Source organism: Cavia porcellus, unplaced genomic scaffold (assembly GCF_034190915.1).
Source record: "Cavia porcellus strain 051 isolate PalLab524CR breed Dunkin Hartley unplaced genomic scaffold, mCavPor4.1 scaffold_6, whole genome shotgun sequence".
NCBI classification, from domain to species: Eukaryota; Metazoa; Chordata; class Mammalia; order Rodentia; family Caviidae; genus Cavia; species Cavia porcellus.
In genome coordinates, this window is record NW_026947489.1 from 103,306,425 (window position 1) to 103,327,100 (window position 20,676).

The following is a 20,676-nucleotide window of genomic DNA, read 5'->3' on the forward strand; positions in this document are numbered from 1 at the left end:
AGTAAGGACTAGAGAAACTGCAGACATGAGAGTAAGAACATTTCATTCCTGCTTCCTGCAGCAAGCCTGGCACTTCTCTAAGCACTTAACACACAATAACTGCACAATAAATGTCAGGAAGTAGATACCATTAGTAACCCATTTCACAGATGAGAAAACTGAGGCACTCTAATTGCCAGAAACCAAGGAGGAAGTGCTTGAGTGCTACCATCTAGGATTTTGAATTCTTTCTCCTTGAGGTCATCTCCACTTATCTTACCACAATTTTTGTAAAAACAGCCTCAGTTAAGATCTACAGTGAAATAACTTCGGATAAGTTATCAACACAGACTTAGAATCTGACCTATGAGATTTTGGAGACATCTGTTAGGCCCTTGCTGTGTGCTCTCCTCCCTCCAAGGCAGATATCTCTGTTTCATGGGAGAAGACACCAAGTCCGAGAGGCGGTATAATTGTCAAAGATCACCCGGTTGTGTTGCAATTGAGTGAAGATTCAAACCTAAGTTTCCCATAGGGTGTTCCTGCCAGCCCTGCCTCCCTCTGATGCTACCCAACAGGAAAGTGAGGGTCTGGGGAACCAGAGGCCCCAGACATTGGGAGCAGGTATGTAATGCCCCATCCTCTGTGAAGAGAACAGAGTGAGAGCCTGAGACTGAAGCTGGGGGGTGAGGTGGAGCCCAGATCAGCGAGGAACGTTTTAGAGTTTCCATGATACGAACAGCCCGCTGCAGCACGCCTGCCGTAGGTTCATCGCCTCTGGGCAGACGGTGTGTAGAAAGTGCTTGTGTTAGTTCCTATTTTGAACAGTGGAGTAGCTTGTCACTCCCTGTTTTCTGTCTCCCCGGCAAACCACGTGTAAACTACACCTATCACACGCTCATCTGTACGTCTGCATAGCCCTGGCATACGGCAGGAGCCCAGGGGAGGCTGAGTCTGATGGGCTGCCTGGTACGACAGGCTGAGGGATCACAGCCCTGCTGGATGGCTGAATAGCGAGGCTGATGGGAAGATGAAGAGGGAGAAGGAATGGCACTAGGAGAAGAGACAGGATGATGCTGGAAGCACGGCTGGCTGAGGGACTCCATGGAAACAGGATGACATGCCATGGTGGGCACTCTCTACTCCTGCGGTCTGGTGGCAGGAGAGTAAAAACAGAAACGATGAAAGCAGGAGAGTCTGGTGACAACTGATCACCAGCGTCTAGGAACAGGGTGAACAATGGCAAGAGGGATGACCTGGGACAGGCAGGCTGCGGGCACCCGAGGGACACTCAGGGTGGACACGGAGGAGTCTGTGAGGAGCCAGGGGACCATCCGCGGTGCTTGGTGGGAAGGAGCCAGCCTCAGCAAAGGCACTTGCACTTCTTCCCATGCTTTTAGGACTTGCTGCTAGAATAAACACTTTTCTAGCAGCACCCCTGAGAAATCCTCATATCCTGTAGGAGCAAAACTCCCCTTTGGGGCTGAGGATTGGTGCCTTGCTTAGTACGTTATACATAAAACTCTGATCTTGACTGAGGTCAAGATGCCTGGGTTTGCATTAACATTGAGGCTTCTCCCGAGGCTCTTTGCTGACCTTCCAGACTCCAAGAGAGGAAACGAGGGATACACTACAAACTGAATAGGCTCACCACCCCCACCATTATGACCATGGTAGGATTGCTTTATCTCTGTTTATCTTTGAAACAAGCCTGGGAAATGGAGGTTACTGGCTCCATCCAATGTTTGAGAACATGGAAGTCGCATAAGTGACATGCAGGAGGTCACCGAGGCGGGACTCCAGTTTGGGGCTGCGGGCTCCTCACTAACTCTTACTGACTGTCACTCCAGCCTAGGAAGGAGCGAATCCCTCATGCCCACCTGAGCTGGGGCTGCGGCTGCTCTTTACGGTGTATGGCCCAGGCCTCCTCACATGATATCACGTGGGGGAATCACAGCTACCATTCCCATCTGTGACACTCAACTTGATTTGTCCCTTTGCTCAGGCACTTAGGAAATGATTTATGAGTGAAATAAGCATTTAAATGTTTCTATAAGATTTATTTAAGGGGAACAAAATGTGACCCTCTGGCCTATTGCTGGGTGAGCTTGCTGGGAGACGTCCAGCCCTGCAGTGTTGGGCTGACTCCAAGAGGAAAATGTGCCACTAGGGAGGCCAGGCCCCAGGCCAGGGAGGGGGCAGCCTTTCCTCTTGCTGTGTATCCAGCCTTGTTCAGGCTCAGGGGTCCCTGGAGGAAGAGGCATCTTCCCCTAGAGGTGTGGTTTGGAAGAATGACAGGAGTGTCAGAGGTATGCAGGATGCCGGGAAGCAGGGCAGATGAGACCAGGGCAGGGAGGAGCAGGGTGGCAGCGGGAGGTCACACCCACATTTAGTCACCTTCACTGTTTGCAAGCTGTACAGCCATGGGACAGGTTAGGGATCAAAACAGGGGGAAAGTGGGGGCTGGGGATTTAGCTCAGCGGCATAAGTGCCTGCCTTGCAAGTGCGTGGTTGTGAGTTTGATCCCTGGTACCGGTAAGAAAAAAGGGGGGGCGGGGAGAGGGAGAGAAATGTATCAGCAGCCAGTTTCACTTGAAACCTAGCTTTTATCTTCTCATTTCACCATAATGGATCTATGAACTTGGGAGGTTTTATCACCCCTGATTTGTAAGTGGCTGTCTTGAGGTTCATTTGCAGGATTAAGTGAGAAACATGAGGGGTATGTGGGCTGAGCCCAGAACACAGCGGATTTCAGGAGCTGTCCCTCCCTGCTGCTCATACTCACATCTTTGCTGCCCCTGCCTGCAAACCACACGGTCCGTGATCTACACCAGGCATCCATTCCCTGAGAAGCAGCAGGTGGGGGGGGGCAGGTACAGGTGGCTTCCTGGGACTCATGAGCTCACGTGGCCAGCTGCCCCCCGCAGATGCTGCTTGGTTGCCTGACCGGAAGGATGAATTTACTCCTACTTACCTCCTACGTTAGCTTGAGATAGTGGCTTTGACCCTCGACCAAGAGCAAGTTTCCTGGAAGTCAAATTCCAAAGCAATTAACTCAGTTGCAAAGATGGTAGTGGACTCTAATACCCAACACTCATGGGGCACTTACTAAGTGCCAGGTTCCCTCCACACAGCTTTCCGTCCAATGTCACCAGGTTTGATGAATGAAAACATACTTGGATCCATGCAAAACAGGGATATACTTGTACTAAAAAAATTATTCATTGTTTGATTGACTTGCAAATATAGTTAGGCAGGTTGTATTTTATCTGGTTTTGTACTTTTGTGTCAACCTGTTTAATTCTACCCTGTGAGATAGCTATTTTATAGATGAAGTAACCAAGGCTCAGAGAGGCAAGGTGACTTGCTCAGGTTTACACAGTTAATAAGAAGAAAGCTGGATTACAGTAGTGCGGCTCCTGAGCCTGAGGACCTGGGAGTCCCAAAGTGAGTGACCTGCCCAGCAGACTCCAATTTCGGTTTCAAGCATTGCTGAACAAGAGCCTGCCTTCTGCTAGCTCAGGGTGGGAGCAGGGATGAGTCTTTGCGTTAAAACCCCGCAGCATTAGCCCCAAGAGGACCCCTGGAATCTTTCCACATTACTCTCTTCCAGTCCCTGCTAAAGTCAAAAGCAGCCACACAGGTACAGTTTTGTAGAAAACTAGAGTTGTCATTGTTTGCCAAGCAATCTGCGAGCTCATTAGGGAAAGAACACTTCGATGGTCTTGCTCGTGTATTTTGCACACACTGAAGGAGTGAAGAGCCTTCCTGGATATTTCATCAGGGGTAGAAGCGTCTCCCTTTGATTTCTTTGAGCTCACTGGTTTGTGAGCACTTGGAACTGTGTGCATCTGTGATTACGTGTGTGGCACTCACCTCCCCTGGTTGGTTCCTCTGTCTGGGTGCACACCTCTCCTCTGTTTTCCTCAAAGCGAGGATGCCTGCCATGCGAGAGTGACACCACAGAGCTTTGCTGTGAATGGTTTTTAGCCAGAAGGCAGGGAAACCTCCTACCAGGAAGCAGCTCCCTCCATGGGCCGTTTACCTTGTGGAAGCCAATGCTGAGGGCCTTACCCAGTGAGGGGGGCCGTCCTTCCACTGCTCATCCCTCCCACTGGGCTGAGGAGAAGCACTGCTGAGGTCTGCCTTCTTCACCTGCCTCCCGACCTGGTACAGACCCTGGATATGAGACATTTCACAAGTGGACAAAATAAAGAGTAGATGATACCATGGAAGTGCTCACAGATCTCAACAGTTTCCTGGCGTCCAAAGAGAATCCTACCACTGGCAGCACCGTGTCTGTTCCTTCTGAGAGCAGATCCTTCCTCAATAAAATGTGAAAAATTGTTGATTCAATCATAAAAAAAAAGATGTTAGGATAATCTGCACCACCAATAAGTGGAGGGAGCTTCAAAAGTAAAAGATGGAGAGAGAGACAGAAAAAGAGATGAATGCAGCAAGATGGATGGATGGATGATGGATGATGGATGGATGATGGATGGATGGGTAGGTAGGTAGATGAGTGAATGAATAGCTGGATGATAGAGAGATAGGCAGGGAGGATTTAAGCAAGAAGAGTAAACAAAGGAAGAGTCGTCAGAGTTAGAAAAGTGCAGGAAATTTTGAAGGGGAGAGAAGTGAGGATAGAGGTTAGGATTTGTCCTCTTTCCATGTCCTTTGAGAAGTGAGAGAGGAATGAAGGGCCTTTTCTGCTGGGTTTTGGCCTGTGGAACAGTTCTCCGGCACAGTGCTCCTCGGAGCTCGACCATGTGAATCAGTTTCACTGGGTTTTAGGCCCAAAGTTTAATCTCAGAGCCAGATCAGAGATGAGCAGAAGAGGCAAGTGTTTCTCTTTGCTGTGGATATTTTGTTATGTTGCCCCTATCTTTATAGTCTTGTGTTTTTCTATCTTATACTCTACTGTTGGTTGTTCCAAGTAGACCTGGGAAGTAGGGAATATGTCAATAAATGAAAATAAAATTTTATATTCTTTTTACTTAAAAGTATGCTTACTGGTATATTAAGTACTCGGAAATGGATATACACCTTCCACTACCACCATAATTACTTTTTGAAATGGAACATGAAGTTAGATCATGGTTGACCCATGTCAACCATCAAATAGATGCAGCCCATTTACATCTGGGCACATAGAGAATTATGCAGGACCCTCTTTAGGAACGACAGAAATCATATGATACTGTGTCTATGCAAATGTGTAAGCCTATATATATAAACATTTTTTTTCTTGTTCATCAGAGGACTCAGAAGAAAGATATGGCCAACACCAAAAAAGGCAGTTTTTATGTTTTTGGTGTTTTCTTTTTAATTGGGAATCGAACTCATGACCTCGCACTTGCCAGGCAGGTGCTATGCCACTGGGCTTTATCACCGGGCCAAAAAAAGTAATTTTTAAAGCTTATTCACAGTCAGGCTACAATCCACTCATGGAAGGAGCCCCACACATACTGGGAGCACAGCAGAGACTTGCTTGGTGCTCCCATGGCAAGTCACACATGAGTCACCAAGATGACAAGAATGAGGGGAGTTTAAGCACAAACCCACTGTGTGCCCCCAAACCAGCCCAGGATAAGAATCACTTAACACGGGGCCTGTAACTCAGATGCCTCAGGGTCAGGGCCCCTAAATGACTGAAGCAGACTGATTTAGAATAAATCAAACCACGGGTTACTCTGCAGAAATGTGGACCAAGACTGCTTGATATTTCAGTTTCAAGAAAAGCAGGGCATCTAGACCCATGTGAAAATTCTTCCAGTTACGAAATGTTCGTAATTAAAATTCATAAACACTGCTCCTAGACAAAAGGCCTCTGGATTTGTAGTTGGCACCTTTGAGCCCCACGCGTGCGTCGGATGGTGCACATTTGTTTTCTGACCTCGGAGAGAGCACTCCAGTCACAGAATCTTTTTAACGATGTGCAGAGACTACTAGAAAACTTCAGCCCTTCCCGCTCACCAAAGTCCATACAGTAGAAACCCTACTCTTCCCTCTTGTCTGGCTCTCATTCAGCTTGATGCCATCCTGGCCCCGTCTGCCATCGCCTCATCCCAACAGCCGCCATGTTGACACATGGCTTCCCCTTCTGGACCAGGCCTCTTCCTGCGTGTCGTCAGTCCCTCAATCATGAGCCTCAGTCTTCCTGCATCCCTGCTGGTCCCTGGGGAGTCCCTCAGCATCCCTGCTGCTCAGTGGCCTCTTACAGAGGAGCCCAGTGGACAAGAGATGAAAGGACTGATTCAGTAGAAACACTATTTAGTTTTGCTTTGCTTTTCTTTCTAAAATAGTGAGCATTTGTGGGCCAGTTGACACTTATGCAAGCGTGTGTATACTTTCTTTCATTCTGTCTAAACTCTGTAGCAATCAAAATCCTTTAAAAACTGAACCTCTTATTCAAGTGTCACTTTTGCCCCATCCCTAGGATCTCCTAGCTCACACACTGTCTAATCTATGTTCCGCTCCTAACACCTAATTCCCAGTTATGCCTTTTGATAATACTATTTTCTTCATCCCAAGCCTCTCCCTACTTGGTCTCACAAACCTCTGCTCATTCTTCAAGACTTATAGTTCAAATAGCCTTCCCCAAACAGAGCCTTCTCCAGTTTCCCTGACTAGAGTTTTCTTTTCTTTCTTCTGAGCCTACCCAGGATGAGGTCCACTCTTTGTCTCTTTATGATGATTGGTACTATGTTGCTTTTCTGTATTCCTATGAGTCCTTCAGGTCTTCTCTTTATATCTATCTGCTCCCGGGACACAGTGGCAACTAAAATGCGTTTGTTGGATGACAAATAGAGAATTTGACAACAAAATAGTCATTTATTGAAAGTAGCGATAAAGAGATGAAGTGCTTTATGGACATTGTTTTAATATTCATGCCAACCTTGTGAATTAAACTTTACGATCATAGGACCAGTAACTTGCCCAAGGATGCACAGTTTATAGGTGATAAGCAGGAACTTAAGCCTGACTTGTTGCTCTTCCAATAGTCAATGCTGGTTTCTACCCCTCCTGCCAGCCAACTCTCTGCCCAAAATCCCCAAAAATTTCATTTCATATCCTGGAGGCAAATTCTGAACACCTCTGCTTTTCCAGACACTGCAGTTCCCTGTACTCACAAGGTCCTGGATAAAGATCCTGAGGCCAAGCCAAGACTTCTCAAGGATCTGGCTTTGAGCTTCCAGATAAAAGCATCTTTTCAGGGGGCTGGGGATTTAGCTCAGAGCATAAGCACCTGCCTGGCAAGCATGAGGTCATGAGTTTGATTTCTGGTACCGGTGTGGGGAGGAAGTATATTTTCTGCAAAGGGGACATGATGTTCCTGGGTGGATTTTTAGTATCTCTCATCATCTTATATTTGAGGCAGGGAAGTGAAAGTGAGAAGATCTGGCTTTCCTGCAGCTATGATATTTAAGAATTTAAAAAGAACTGTTCTGGACCCACATAATAATAAGAAAGTATACTGTGGGAAGGAAACATGTTCCTCCACCTTGCAGAGAACTAACACCTATGCCCCAGTTGCTCAGAACTATAGTCCAATTCTGCTCTGCAGCCAGCAACCCTCAGGCCATGGCTGCAGAGGGGTCATTGGAAATAAGAACACTCAGTGTCCAGTCTCTCTAGCAGGAAGAGAGATGATGGGTTGCCTGACACCCGGTCTTCTGACAGTGTAGGAGGAGGCAGCCCCAGCAGTGAGGAGGTGGTAGGGACAAGCCTGGAGCATTAGGACGCAAGCCCGTGGCATGGGCAGGAAGAGGGTGTTCCTGAGGGGCCTGGCAGCACACACCAGTCAAGGAGGCAGGAAGGAGAAGGAAAGAGGAAAGCATCATCTCTAAGCACTTTAAGAGGATGAAGGAACAATGCAGGGAACACCCGGAGAGTCTCCCAGACAAACTGGGGATAATTCTGAGAAGAAAATATTGCAATAGCAGGTAGCAAAAGAACAAGACAGACACTGTGTATGGCCGCTCGTGTGGCCCTGTGTTTACCCCAGTGCGCTCAGGCCTGGGAGGACTGCGCTGTGGTGCTTCTTTACGGATCTTTCTGTAGGTTCCGCATTGCTTGGGTTTCCTCAAGTCACTTATGCACTCTGCGAATATCTCTTATGCCCTTGACATGGTTTTACACTTTGAGCAACCGTCAGCAGCACACGAATGTACAAATGCACAGACCTGGGGTGTGAGAATTTTCTTTCTTTTATTTACTTAGCACTTGTGAAATATTACCTCAAAACACCAAGGCGTAGCCAATAACTTTGTTCTAGTTTTGGAAATACACACCTGTGCACATAAACATTTATACAAAGTAAGAAAAATTAAACTACTCACTGCACAAATCACCTTTACCAAAATGTCAACATTAGCAAAAGCAAAACAGTTGCTGGATACCAGGAACACGTGGGGGCTGCCTGCTTCCGAGGCTTTCAGTCTTTCTGGCCAGGCTGGCCACAGCTGAGGGCTCTGAACCATTCTTTCCATGTGTTGCTTTTGAGACTAACAAGGCACGGCGTGTGGTGGCCCAGTCTTAGTGCGTGGTGGCCTGTGCCAAGCTTGGGCAAATGCCTGCTGGGTAAGAAAGTATCTGCTGCCCATTTTTTTCTTTTTGGATTAATCCAAATAAACTGCACTCATGTGTTATTCGTGGGAACCAAGATATGGAAGCAACCTAAATGTCCAGTGATGAATGTTCAAAGAAACCCTGAAAAATGCATATATGCACATGCCCAGTAGAATATTATTCAGTTTTTTTAAAGGATGAAATCCTCTCATATGCAACCACAGGAATAAACCTAAAGGACATTGTACTGAGTGAAATAAGCCAGACACAAAGAGATAAATAGTACATGATCTCATATGTGGAATCTTAAAAGGTTGAATTTGTGGAAACAGACTAGAATGAGGGTTACCAGGAGTCAGAAAGTAGAGGAAATAGGGAGAAGTTAGCCAATGAGTACAAGCTTTCAACTCTAAGAATAAGTTCTGGGCCAGGGATTTAGCTCAGTGGCATAAGCACCTGCCTGGCAAGCGCGAGGTCGTGAGTTTGATCTCCGGTACCACAAATATTCTGGAGATCTAAGGTACAGCAGAGTGACTACGTTAATACTGAAGTTCCTCTATACTTGAAATTCACTAAGCTTTTTTTTTTTTTCCTACTGGGAATTGTACTCAACTCATGACCTTGCGCCTGCCTGCCAGGCACTTGTGCCACTGAGATAAACTTCCAGCCTCATTAAGTATTCTTACCACATACACAGTTAATGGAGGTGGTATGTATGTTAATTAGCTTAATCATGATAGTCATTTTAAATTATGCCTATCAAAATGTCACATCAGGGGCCAGGGACATAGCTCAGTGGTACAGCACCCGCCTGCTAAGGGCGTTAGATCCCCAGTCAAAAAAAAAAAAAAAGGTCACATCCTCCAACTTGGATACATACAATTTTATTTTATCAATTGTACCTTAATAGAGGTGACACAAGCAAACGCACTCTTGGTCCCTGTGACCGAGACAGCTCTGAGCATCATGGAGCTGGGATGATCGCGGCAGCTCGCTCTAGTACAAGCCTAACCTGTTTGCTTTTTGCTCTAAACCCCTAGGACCCTCCTTCAGCAGGAATATTCCACAGCCCACCTGCAATCATCCTGACAGGGGATGCTGGTTCCCCAGGAGAGACCGACAAGTCCCTGGCCAACAGGTACGCAGCCCAGGTGCCTGAGCCTTGCGCCATGATGGACAGTCTTCCCTAGAACCAGGCACTCAGAAGAAAGCTCTATTTTTAATAAATCTTTTCTTCTTTGTTGCACCATTCTATCAATGAAATACTATCAAGTAGTTTTTCAAAATGGGAGAGACAGCTTAAGATTTTTCCAAAATATATTTTCTTCTCCTGAATTTGGTGTTAGCCTTTAAGAAAGCACCAACCACAGCAGGGAGTTTTCGCACAAGACTCACCCAGATATTTTTAGACAAATCTAGAAGCTGTGAGTCCTAGGCTACAGAACCTGTCCCTGGCCAGTGTATGGAAGGTGGGTCTTGCAAGGTGACACTGGCTCACAGGGTCACTGACCGTCTCACTCTGCACTGGCCCATGCTTTGGTCTAGCTGGAATTAGATTGTCTAATTGCAATTTTCAGAAAGCTCTCATGTAGTGAGCGCATGTCACAGATTTCACTTCACTCATTAACAAGGGAAGCAGCAGGGTAACAAAGAGGGTCCCAATGAGGGGAGAGCAAACAGGTATATAATCAGTGGGGAGCAAAATGATGCTGGAATAAAGTCGCTAAGTTAGATATAAAATAGCTTAATGTCCTGCAGGGCAACAACATCATATTTTTAGCTCTTCTATTTTATGAAGTTTCCACTCTCAGATCTTAGAGTCTGGGCCCTAAAGAACAGTAAATACTGTCGTCAGTCAAAATTGCACCCCTTGCAGCCTGGGTTGGCAAACTTGAGTGTGCATGGAAACCACCAGAGCGACCTGGGCCCAGACTGCAGGGTGTCTGATCCAGGAGCTGTGAGGTGGGGCCTGAGAATCTGCTTTTCCAACAAGTCCCCAGTGGAAAAGTCAGAGGACTCCCCAGATATGCTTGTGAGACTGGCTCTGGGGTGACTGACAGATGAAAGAGGACACATCAAATGGTTTCCTGACGCGACGACTGTTCTTTCAGAGCTCACAGTCCCCACAGGAGGCTTTCTCACCGACACCTGAGGGTCTCCACCGCGTCGCTGACGTCTGTGGGTAAGGGTTGGGCCTGCGGGAGGGTGTGGTTGAGAGGAAGACTGAGGTCCCGTGGCGTGGCCAGACCTAGCTCCTTCCCCTTCCCCTCCCCAGCAAAGCAGAGCAGATCAGCCCGTCAGTGTTTGAGTCTAGAAGATGCACAGTTCCTACTTTCAGTCTCTTCTGGAAAAAAGCCAAATCCAGCATAAAGAAGTGAGAAAGCCAGAGGCAGAGCAGCCGGGTGAAGCTGATTTCTGGGGCTCGCGAGGCAGAGTCCTTCAGCCCTGCCAGAAAGACAGAGTGAGCCCGTGCAGGTTGAGTGCACCTGAGCAGAAGGCTGGCAGCATCAGTGCCCCTGCCTGTTCCTCCAAGTTTCTCCCAGCCTTCTCTGGGTTTCTGGGTGTTGCTGTGACACTGACTTGGTCCCTCCCCTGAGAAGCCAAAAGATGTAATCAGGACACTCCTTCCCAGAAGAGTTGGGGAAACCAAGGCAAGGAAGGGCCTCGTCCTTTCTGGAGAGAGGAATTTTGGGTAGGTGTTCAGAGGGAATGGTGTTAGAGTTGCCCTCGAGAGAGGTAGGAGAGTCATTGCAGGTGAGAGAAGAGGTATCGCAGGCAGCAGGAACCCACAGAGCTCTGGTGGCGGCTCTGAATGCTCTGCGGTGTATATTAGCCAGGACTCTTTTGGATGAGAGAAAGTCAGTTCCCACTAGCTCACCCCAAACAGTAACAGAAGAATAATAGGCAGAGCTTGTGGTTTCAGGTAGTGCTGGATCCAGGTGCAGTACTCAACTTGGGTTATTGATTGTTGTCCCGTTTTTCCTTTCAAGACTCCTTTTTTATGTGCTAGTTTCCTTCTTGGGCAGGAACTTCATGGTAACAAACGGCTACTAGCAACTCCAAGCTTTTGTCCCATGATTGGAAAGAGAGTTTTTCTTCTCCATACCCCACACCATTCTCAAGACTGCTTCACATGGCCACCCCCCAAGCCAATACCTGCCACTAGGACTGAGCTCACTGATTGGCCAACACTGGTACATGTTTCCACATGTGGCACTTGTGGTGGGTCGTGAGTGAGGGTGGTTAGTTCCCTTCTAACTAATGTGATACAGAAACCAAAGGTAGAGTTTCACCCAGTGAAATGAAGTAGGAATAGAGGCTGGAAAGCAAGATGGGAGCTGGCGGAACCTCAGTATAGAGAGGCTGGTGTTGAGGGGTCCCAGAGAGAGTACATCAGGCCTGCAAAATTGGCTGAGCCCAGGTTAGAGTTTGGATGTCACCCTGAGGACCATGTGGAGTCCCCGTGGGGTAAGGTAGGAGAAGGCATAGTTGCTGTCTTAGCAGCGGAGGATGGTACTGAGGGCGTGGCCTGAAGGCAGGGACCCTTTAGGTAGCTGATGTCACCACCTGGAGAGCAGCTGAAGTGCAGGAGTAGAGAGGAGGGGGGGTTCAGTAGGTAAGTGCAGAATCGGATCAGGGGTTGGAAGTGAGATTCAAGGAAGCAGGAGCAGCTGTGTGCAGCGACTCCCATGTTTTTGAACCACTGTGTGAGAGCGGGAGCCATTCACCCAGCTCACCAGATGTGCAGCTGGGGAAGGGAGAGTTTGGGAAAGGATTGGGTAGAGCATGAGAATGGAGGAAAGAAGGGAGAAGGTGGCCACAGGATTGCATCAAAAGAAAGAACACAGAAGGCAGAGCAGAAAGCATGGAATTGGGGCTCCCCAATGGCCTGCTTTCAAAGCAGAGTGTAGGGCAGAGCTGGGATCCCTAGGTGGTTACATGACCATTTGTGACACAGCACTTGCTACAGCCATGAGTTGTAAGGCTAATGAACTAGGCATGCAAGGAAGCCACCATGTGTCCCCATGCGACCCTCCCCACAGACCAGCACCCTACTGAGGCTCCCCTGGCCCAGTCAGCTCCAGGCAGCAACCCTAGGCCAAGGAGTAGAGTGGCAGGAGCTCTCACTCTGAGCTCACCCTCCCTCCACAGACCCTGCGGGGCACGTCATTGACCTGGTAAATGACCAGTTGCCGGACATCAGCATCTCAGAAGAGGACAAGAAGAAAAACCTGGCTCTTTTGGAAGAAGCCAAGTTAGTAAGTGAACGATTCCTGACTCGACGTGGGAGGAAGTCCAGGAGCAGCCCCGGAGACTCCCCATCAGGTGCGGCAGGGTCAGGAGGTCCAGGGTGCTACCTGGGGCCTACAGGGTGGGTGGAGGAGAAGGCCCAGGCCTCGTTACAGTGAGAGCTTTGCTTCCTAGAGGAACGGATTTTTTTTTCAATGCTAGCTGACCTCAGTGTCATTGCACTGAGCTACCTTCCCAGCCCTTTTCAGTTTCAGCTTTGAGTCAGAGTCTTGCTAAGTGGCTAGGTTGTCCAAGCTGAGCTCAAACTTGTGGTCCTCCTGGCTCAGCATCCTTGGACTCAGTCGCTCCTCTGTGTCTCGGTGGCAGAAGACTGAGCCTGATTGATACAAGGTCTTACTCAGTTTTGGAGGCTCTAAAATGCTTGGCCAACTCTAACCCAAAGACTCTCCTGTTGTTTGGCCTCCATGTGAGTACCATGGCTTCCTGTTGTGCCGATACGGTCAGCCTATGTGGTATCTAACTCAGGCTCCCCCACTCCTCTCCCTCCCGTAATCCTGCAGAGAGGAATCCTCTGTGTGCTGCCCCTACACACAGAGCCCTGGGTTTCCCTGTGTGAACGGAGCCAGTGTGGCTGCTCTGTGGGCTCTTCCATGGCAAAGATCAGAGGACCATGTTCCGGGCCCTTGCCCCTTACCCCTTACCCCTGTTGTTCCTAGGGAGGACACAGGCACACAGAGGAAGGGAGGCAATCTTCAGAGAATTTAAATGTTAGAAGAAAGGTTTCCCTGGGCCCTTCTATAGTCCCCTCCTTTCTGAGCAAAAAGCTGAGGTCCAAGGACTTAAGAACAAGGAGAACATTTGAATTTAGGGCCATCCTGAGACATCTAGGAAGTATAGTTATTAGCAAAGTTTCAGACAAAAGCCCAGCACCATCAGTCCCAAGAGACCAGGCTTGACCACCTGTCCCTCGACCCTAGTCAAAGAGATGAGCAGTGAAGGGAGGAAAAGGGGTTTTAATCACCATGGCCACACTGGAAACACAGAAAAAGAGTTCAAGATCTGTCTCCCAGGGGCTGACAGAAACTTTAGAGTTTGACAGGAAAAGGGAAGAAAGGTAAAGATTGGGAGTTTGTGTAGCTGGCAGGAGAGGTAATCCCGGTCTGGTTGACTGGTATCTCAGGACTGGTTCTCTAAGGTCCTGGGAAAGCATCATCTCTTAAGGGGGAAATTTGTTTCACACCATGAAATGCTTGCTCTTGCTTATGAATGTGACTTTGGTTCCCACTATGAAGGGATTGTTCCCTTTCAGGACATGACCTCATGTGGAGTGGATTTTGAAGCTCTGCTTTTCCTAGAATCCAAAATGCCACAGATTTTAGGAAATGACTAGAGACTTCTAAGCATTGTTCTGAAACTGGAAAAGCTGGCAATTATTGCAAATTATTTCAGTTGCTCTTAAATTGATGTCCTTAGTTTTAAAGGAGAATGAGATAGCCTAAGCAAATTTAAGACTAGTAAACCTTGTATTACAACTTCTTTATATAATTAACATGCTTACATGCAGAGCTGAGCAGAAATCTGACCCAAAATTTTGAGTTAACGAGGGAAACACAAACAAAAATGAAGCCGGAGATGCTAAGCTTTGTCCTGCTTTGTTATCTAGTGGGCATTTCAGGCCTTGCCTTAAGATCCTTGTTAAACAGCCTTTAGGATTTTACTTGCCAAGCCAGACCAGGTCCTCAGTTTCTGGAAGGTGCTCTGAGGTCAGGCACAGTAGGCTGAGGAGGGTGATGCTGCCCCGTCATGACCCCAAGGGCTTCCTGTTGGGCTGGGAGCAGAGTGGTGTTGGGCTATAAAAGATGTCTAGCGTGACAGCACAAGACAAATCCAGTTCCAGGGGCAAGAAGCCCCTGAAAAGCTGTTTCTGTGATAATGTCCTGATCCCTCATCAATTACAGCCAGTTTGTGTCTGTCTCCACAGCTGTCCCCCAGAACAGCAGCCCCGGAGCTTCTCCTTTGCCCTCCAGGAGCAGCCCGGTGACAGTCCCCACTCCGCCAGGTGAGGCCAAGTCACCCGGAGATGCTTCCTATCTTGTAGCTTTCTCGTTCAGGACTCTTGCTGCGTCTCACCCCAGGGGATTCCCAGTTGGCCCTGGCGGGGCCACCCCCGAGAAGGAAGGCACATGTGTTGGCGCCTGGGGCTGATGCAGGAGGCAGCTGTACCCTGGAGGACATGGGCAAGGTCTTGGGAAGGGGACTGTGATAGGCTGTGTTTGCCCAGTGAGGGCTCAGGGAGAAGTCCTCACAGGGCACATTTGGGAAGGCCCCTGTTGGGGCCACTGTCTGCATTTTATGGCTTCTCTCTCAGAGCCACACCCTCAGTCCAGAAAGCGAAATGGGCTCAGTGCTATGAGACAAGCTTGGCTAGAGTCGGCAGCCTGGGTTCTCATCTCAGCACTGCCACTTCCTGCCCAAGTGACCTCACGGTCCCTCAGTTTCCTCATACAGTTGCTGGGAGAGATCAACAAAGGCAGGTGTGAGGCACTCTACAAACAGTGACATTTCTGGCCCCCAGGCCTAAGGTTGCTAAGAAATGATGTTCCGGGGAGGGATGTGGTGGGATAGCTGAGGGTCCCCACTCACCAGTGTTGGGGCCATTCCAGGTCTGGATGTGTGCAGTGGCCCACAGTCCCCGTCACCAAGATCACCACCGCAGGTAACTTGCACTGTTGTTCCTGAGCCAGCAGTCTCTCCCCTGTCCTCTAACACCCGGGAGGGACCTTGAGGGTGCTGGGTGGCAAGCTAGGCCTCCTGAAGGTCTCTCCTCGTGGTTGGCTCACCTGTGCTTACTTCCTCCAGCAGAAGGGAGATGAGGCGGACTTCTCCTCACCTCGCCTTGGCGAGCCTGTGAGTTGGCACTTTGCTCACTTTGGGTGATCTGGATGTGGAGGACCCTGTCTCACAGAGGCCTCGCCTGGGCCTGTGTGTGAACATGTGTGTGAATGGAAGCTCTAAGCTGGGGAAACCAGCAGATCCCTCTGCCCTCCATGACTGGGTAGGGCAGAGTGGGGAGGCAGGATTTAGAGGTGTGATCTCCACAGAGGTCATGCCCATTCCTTTGCAGTCTCAGTCAGGCTGCTGGTCAGAATTGGGGACCTCTGGACCCAGCAGCAAACTGGCAAGTGGTCTTGTCACTTCCAGTGAAACTGCAAGAAAGCTCCAGCCCCAGCTGGAGTTGTGCTGGAGGCACCTGAAGGAATCTCATCTTTGTTGATGAGCCACAAAAGGGCCCTACCTTACCCACGGCAAGGAGCCCAAGTGCTCCAAGTGGCACGGAAGGCAGCCTTAAAATACAAGCTCACCTGGGTCCAGGAGAGCGATCTCAGGAAGAACATGAGCACGTACACGTGATAGCACCGAGGCTTAGACACATAAGGGTGTGTGCCTCACAAGGTGGGCTTCCTGTGGGGAGTAAGGGAACAGAATTTGGGATCTTCCAAGCAGTGACAAACTACCTTTGCAGAAACTGCCCCATCCAGTGATCCTATCCTCTCTTGCATCATGGAAGTCTGAAAATCTGCTGAAAGATAAAATCTCTTCCCAGAGAAAAACAGTTCTCAAAAGCTAGTGATTCTTTTCCTCCTATTCCCCACTAATAGCCAAAAACAGACATGCAAGTTTGCTTGCAGTTTCAGAGGATTCACAGACCTGGTGGGAAATGTGAGTCTTTCAGAGCTGAGAGCCCTGCCAGGCAGAACTGGAACTAGAAAGTGGGTACGTGAGGGAGCCAGAACTGCTTTGTATTGCACCTAGCTCTTGGGTAGTCCTTGGCTGGTTGTGAGTTGCAGGTGTCCCTGTTCTCTCTGTTTAACAAACTCCAATCTTATTTATGGGTCCCCTTTGCAGGCTTAGACCTGGCTGAGGGGCTGGTCACCCAGTACCACGCACACATACAAACATGGGCTGCCTGGCAGGGGCTGTGTCTCCTCCCAGGCCAACCACCATGGTGCCAACTCTACCTTATCTTTTTCAGAATGTCCCCAAAGGGTTAGCTGACCGGAAGCAGAATGACCAAAGGAAAGTGTCTCAGGGCAGGCTGGGTGTTCGCTCTTCCCCTGTTGAAAAGTCCAAAGAACTTGCAATAGAACAAAAGGAAAACTTCGATCCCCTCCAACACCCTGAGACCACACCCAAAGGCCCAGCTTCTGGCACAAATAGCATTGGGAAAATGGCCCTAAACAGCCCCCAATCTGTCCCTGCTGAAAGTGAGCTGGGGAGGCAGCTCACGAAGACAGCCAGAGAGGGCAACCCTCTGCCAAGAAGTCCAGCCCAGAGCTCGGGAGGAGTGACCCCACCAGCCCCCCAGGGAAAAATCTCCCCTGGAGAGCCCCCAGCATCCAAGGTTAGCCCCAAAGTCGAACAGCGGCCCCCTGTGTCCCGGCCACCCCTGATCCGGGGGGTCTCCTGGGACAGTGGCCCTGAAGAGCCAGGTTCCCGGCTACAGAAGGTGCTTTCCAAGCTGCCAGTGGCAGAAGAGGAGAAGCGCTTCCCAGGCAAAGCCAGTGGCAAGCTGGCCAAAGTGCCAGAGCTTAAAGACTTCCAGATACAAGTGCAGCCTGTGCGGATGCAGAAACTGACCAAGCTCCGTGAGGTGAGTTCCTAAGGGCTGGCTGGGCAGGGTGTGCCTGCTCGGTTCTGATTGGTTGAAGACTCTGGGCTAAGGTTGGGCGCAGGGGCAGGTGGCTCTGGCCTCGGTAGGAGCCTACACTTGCACACTTGGGTAGCCAGGGAGGCTTGTGTGACAGCTCCTCTCACTACTCTCAGGTAAGTTTTACAGCTGTTAGTAGACAGAGACCATTTGGCTAGAGTTGCTGTGGAAAGCCAGCTGTCAGGGAAAGGTGGATGTGTAGAGGGGCGTGTATGCCCTCAACTCTGGGTCATTTTACTCCTCCAGAGAGAGCTCACAATCAGGACCTCGACAGAATGCCTGGTCATGTCTAGAACAGGGCCAGGCCAGGACAAACTCGGGTTCCCATGCAGTGGCCTCTAGCCTTTCTTCCTGGTGCCTGTTGACCTCAGACCAATGTAAAACTATGACGATGACTGCAAGGTCCCTCTATGGTGAATTTTTTCTGACGCCCATGGTGTCTCTAGTCTCCTTCAGTTATCAAATGGGGCACAGTGGTCACTCATGTGGCTGCCATGCTATGCAAGCCATATCCAGAGATGCATGGTAGAATTACAAGGGTGTATGAGTGAGAAGAATTAACAAAACAAAAAATAGGCAACTGGGGTCCCATTGGGTGAGGCCTGGAGCTGGACAAAGCCCTGCTGTCTCCTACAGAGGGAGCTGCAGTGCAGAAAAGGAACCCACTCCAGTGTAAGTGAGGGTAATTCTGTGCTACCAGGGACACCATCATACGTTGGCCACTGACCTACTGATAATATTCCGTGATGTTCTAAGTTGGAGGCTCAGGGGATCTGAGACCTGGCTGCTGATCTGAACTCTACACAGAAAGCCCTACCTAGTCACAAAGACTAAAGTAACTATCGCTAGTCAGAACAGGATCTGAGGGAGCTACCGTGGGAGGGCCCAGTGCTACATCTGGGAAAAGGAGGGGCCAAAGGAGCTGGACAGCCAGGGATTTGACTTCATGGACCCCCAGGTCTAGGCAACAAGCTATCTCCACACTCCACAATCCCACACCCTTGCAGATTTTCCTCACTCAGCACAAAAAGTCCCAAAGACCCTGGAGGCCCCATATCTTTACCCTCTAGCCATGACCCTGGTAGCTTGAGCACCCAGCCAGCAGCCCATCCCAGTATGCCAAGAACCCATGAGCTGTGGGGTTTTGGCCTGCCAGGGTGAAGAGCCTAGTTGTGACTTTCATTTGGATCATGAGCACCCTCTGCTGGTCCCTTCCTTTCCTTCTTTACCCAATGGCCTTTGCCACCCAGGAGCCTGAAAATCCACTGGCAGCACAAACCACCCAGGGTGAGGAGCACCACACGTTCCACGGTGCTAACCAGTGTGGAGCAGGGGTGGACCTGCCTGTACCACATACCTGCAGTCCACAGCCCACCTCTCCCCAACTCTGCTTGCTGAGTCCCCAGGGCAGCAGTTCTCAGGCTTCATCTGCCTGGAGGTGCCATATAAGCCATTGAGGAACTGAGAGGTGGGGGAAGTCACAACTCCTGGAAGTGGGTCCTCCCTGCCCAGATTGGCAGGGCAGGAAGCTTCAGTCAGGCAAGAGATAGCTGCTCGCCAAAGATTATTCCCAGGAACAGCCACATGTACACCCCAGGGACCTGCCTGTCCTCAGAGCTCTTTGTTCCCCAGCTCTCTATGGCTGAGCAGTTCATTTTCTCCGAGGCCCGTGGATTTCTTTAAATGACACCTATGGTGGGCGCGGGATAGACTGAGAAAGGAGCTGATGCTCCCCAACTTGGCCAGTCATCCCCCCACCCACCTTTGCTGCTGGCCCTGTGTTTCCCACTTAAGGCTGAGTGGCACAGAACCAGAGGAAACCAAGAGAAGTGCCCAGCCTGGTGCTGTCGTCTGAACTGTTGTCTGTCTCTTTCGTACAAAGGAGCACATTCTGATGAGAAACCAGAACCTTGTGGGTCTGAAGCTTCCCGAACTGAGTGAAGCAGCCGAGCAGGAGAAAGGTAGGCGGGCGGGCGGGCAGGTGGGGAGGGGAGTGTGCCCAAGGTCTCAGAGGGCAGATGCATGGGCAGTGGGCTTCCTGCCCATGACCTGAGTCCATCCCAGGGTGGCATGGGCTGAATACAGAGCAGCCCCTCATGCAGTATTCACAGATGAATGAGCAAAGCCCATCAGGCTTCCCATCCATGGTCATGCACAGCACCCCCAACCCATCTCCTCCTGCCAGCGCCCACACCCCAGGCCTTGTTCAAAACAGTGAGTCTGGAAAGTGCCCCAGGCTTGAACTTTTGACACTGCCTTTCCCCTCACACCCAGGAAGCCACCCAAATAGACCAGTTCCTTTTTTTTCTGGGCACCAGAGCCATCTCTTACATCCCAATGTGCTGTCACGACAAAGTCCATATCCCAGCCCCACCCTGCCCGATGACTCTTAAATCCCTTTCTCTGGGCCTTTTGCTCTCCACTGACCCCCTCCAATCTGTAAATAACCCCCATCCCTGGCTGCCTGGAGAGAGACTGGCTGATGGATTCAGCCCTTCTCCCAGTGCTGCCCACCCTGCCCAGCTTAGACCCAGCCTCTGCCACTTACCAGCCATGGGGTCTCTCATAAGCTACCATACATAGAATGAGACTCATGCCAGTTAGAGCTCAAGGTTACCAGGAACATAAGAGGATTAAATAAGCTGTGTTTGGAAAGTGCCTGGTACATAGTGAGTGCGGTCTAGGTACCCGCTGTTGGCAACCCCAGAAGAGAGGCCAACAAGGGCCAGTATCTTGGTTGGGGCCTGTGTATGCGTGTGTGGCAGTATGTGTAGCTTTATTACTAAGTGCTTGCAACAACAGTGCCTGGCACTATGAGATCCTGAGTAACTATCTACAAAATGAGTGGATGAGACTGTATAAGGGCTGTTTAGGTACATAACAAATCTACAACTATATCCAGTGTCACAGTGGACAAAGGGGAATGAGGGACCTCTCCAACCTCCCTCCAAAGGCTGCTCACCTCTTGCTTCTAGGCCTGTGTCCACACCATGTCCTCCCCTTGACCTGCCATCCCCAGCCTCTCGGACTTGTCATACCTGTCCCTTAAAGCAGTGAGTCTCACCTTGTCTGAAACCTCCTTTCTTTCTGTTTTTGCATTTCACTGTCTATATCTTATTTTTACTTATTTTTTTCTCATGGTAGATACGTATGTATATCATAAAATG

At 49.7% G+C, this 20,676-nt stretch overlaps 1 protein-coding gene across 1 annotated transcript in view; it reads left to right on the top strand.

The window, feature by feature from the left end:
- Irag1 (inositol 1,4,5-triphosphate receptor associated 1) overlaps positions 1-20,676 on the top strand; it is a 112,559-nt gene that overhangs the window by 45,867 nt on the left and 46,016 nt on the right. The window contains 8 exon segments of the mRNA XM_063251918.1: positions 9,591-9,688; positions 10,662-10,732; positions 12,703-12,876; positions 14,783-14,860; positions 15,465-15,517; positions 15,664-15,708; positions 16,835-17,452; positions 19,392-19,470. Of these exon segments, the coding sequence (XP_063107988.1) occupies positions 9,591-9,688; positions 10,662-10,732; positions 12,703-12,876; positions 14,783-14,860; positions 15,465-15,517; positions 15,664-15,708; positions 16,835-17,452; positions 19,392-19,470 (1,216 nt within the window).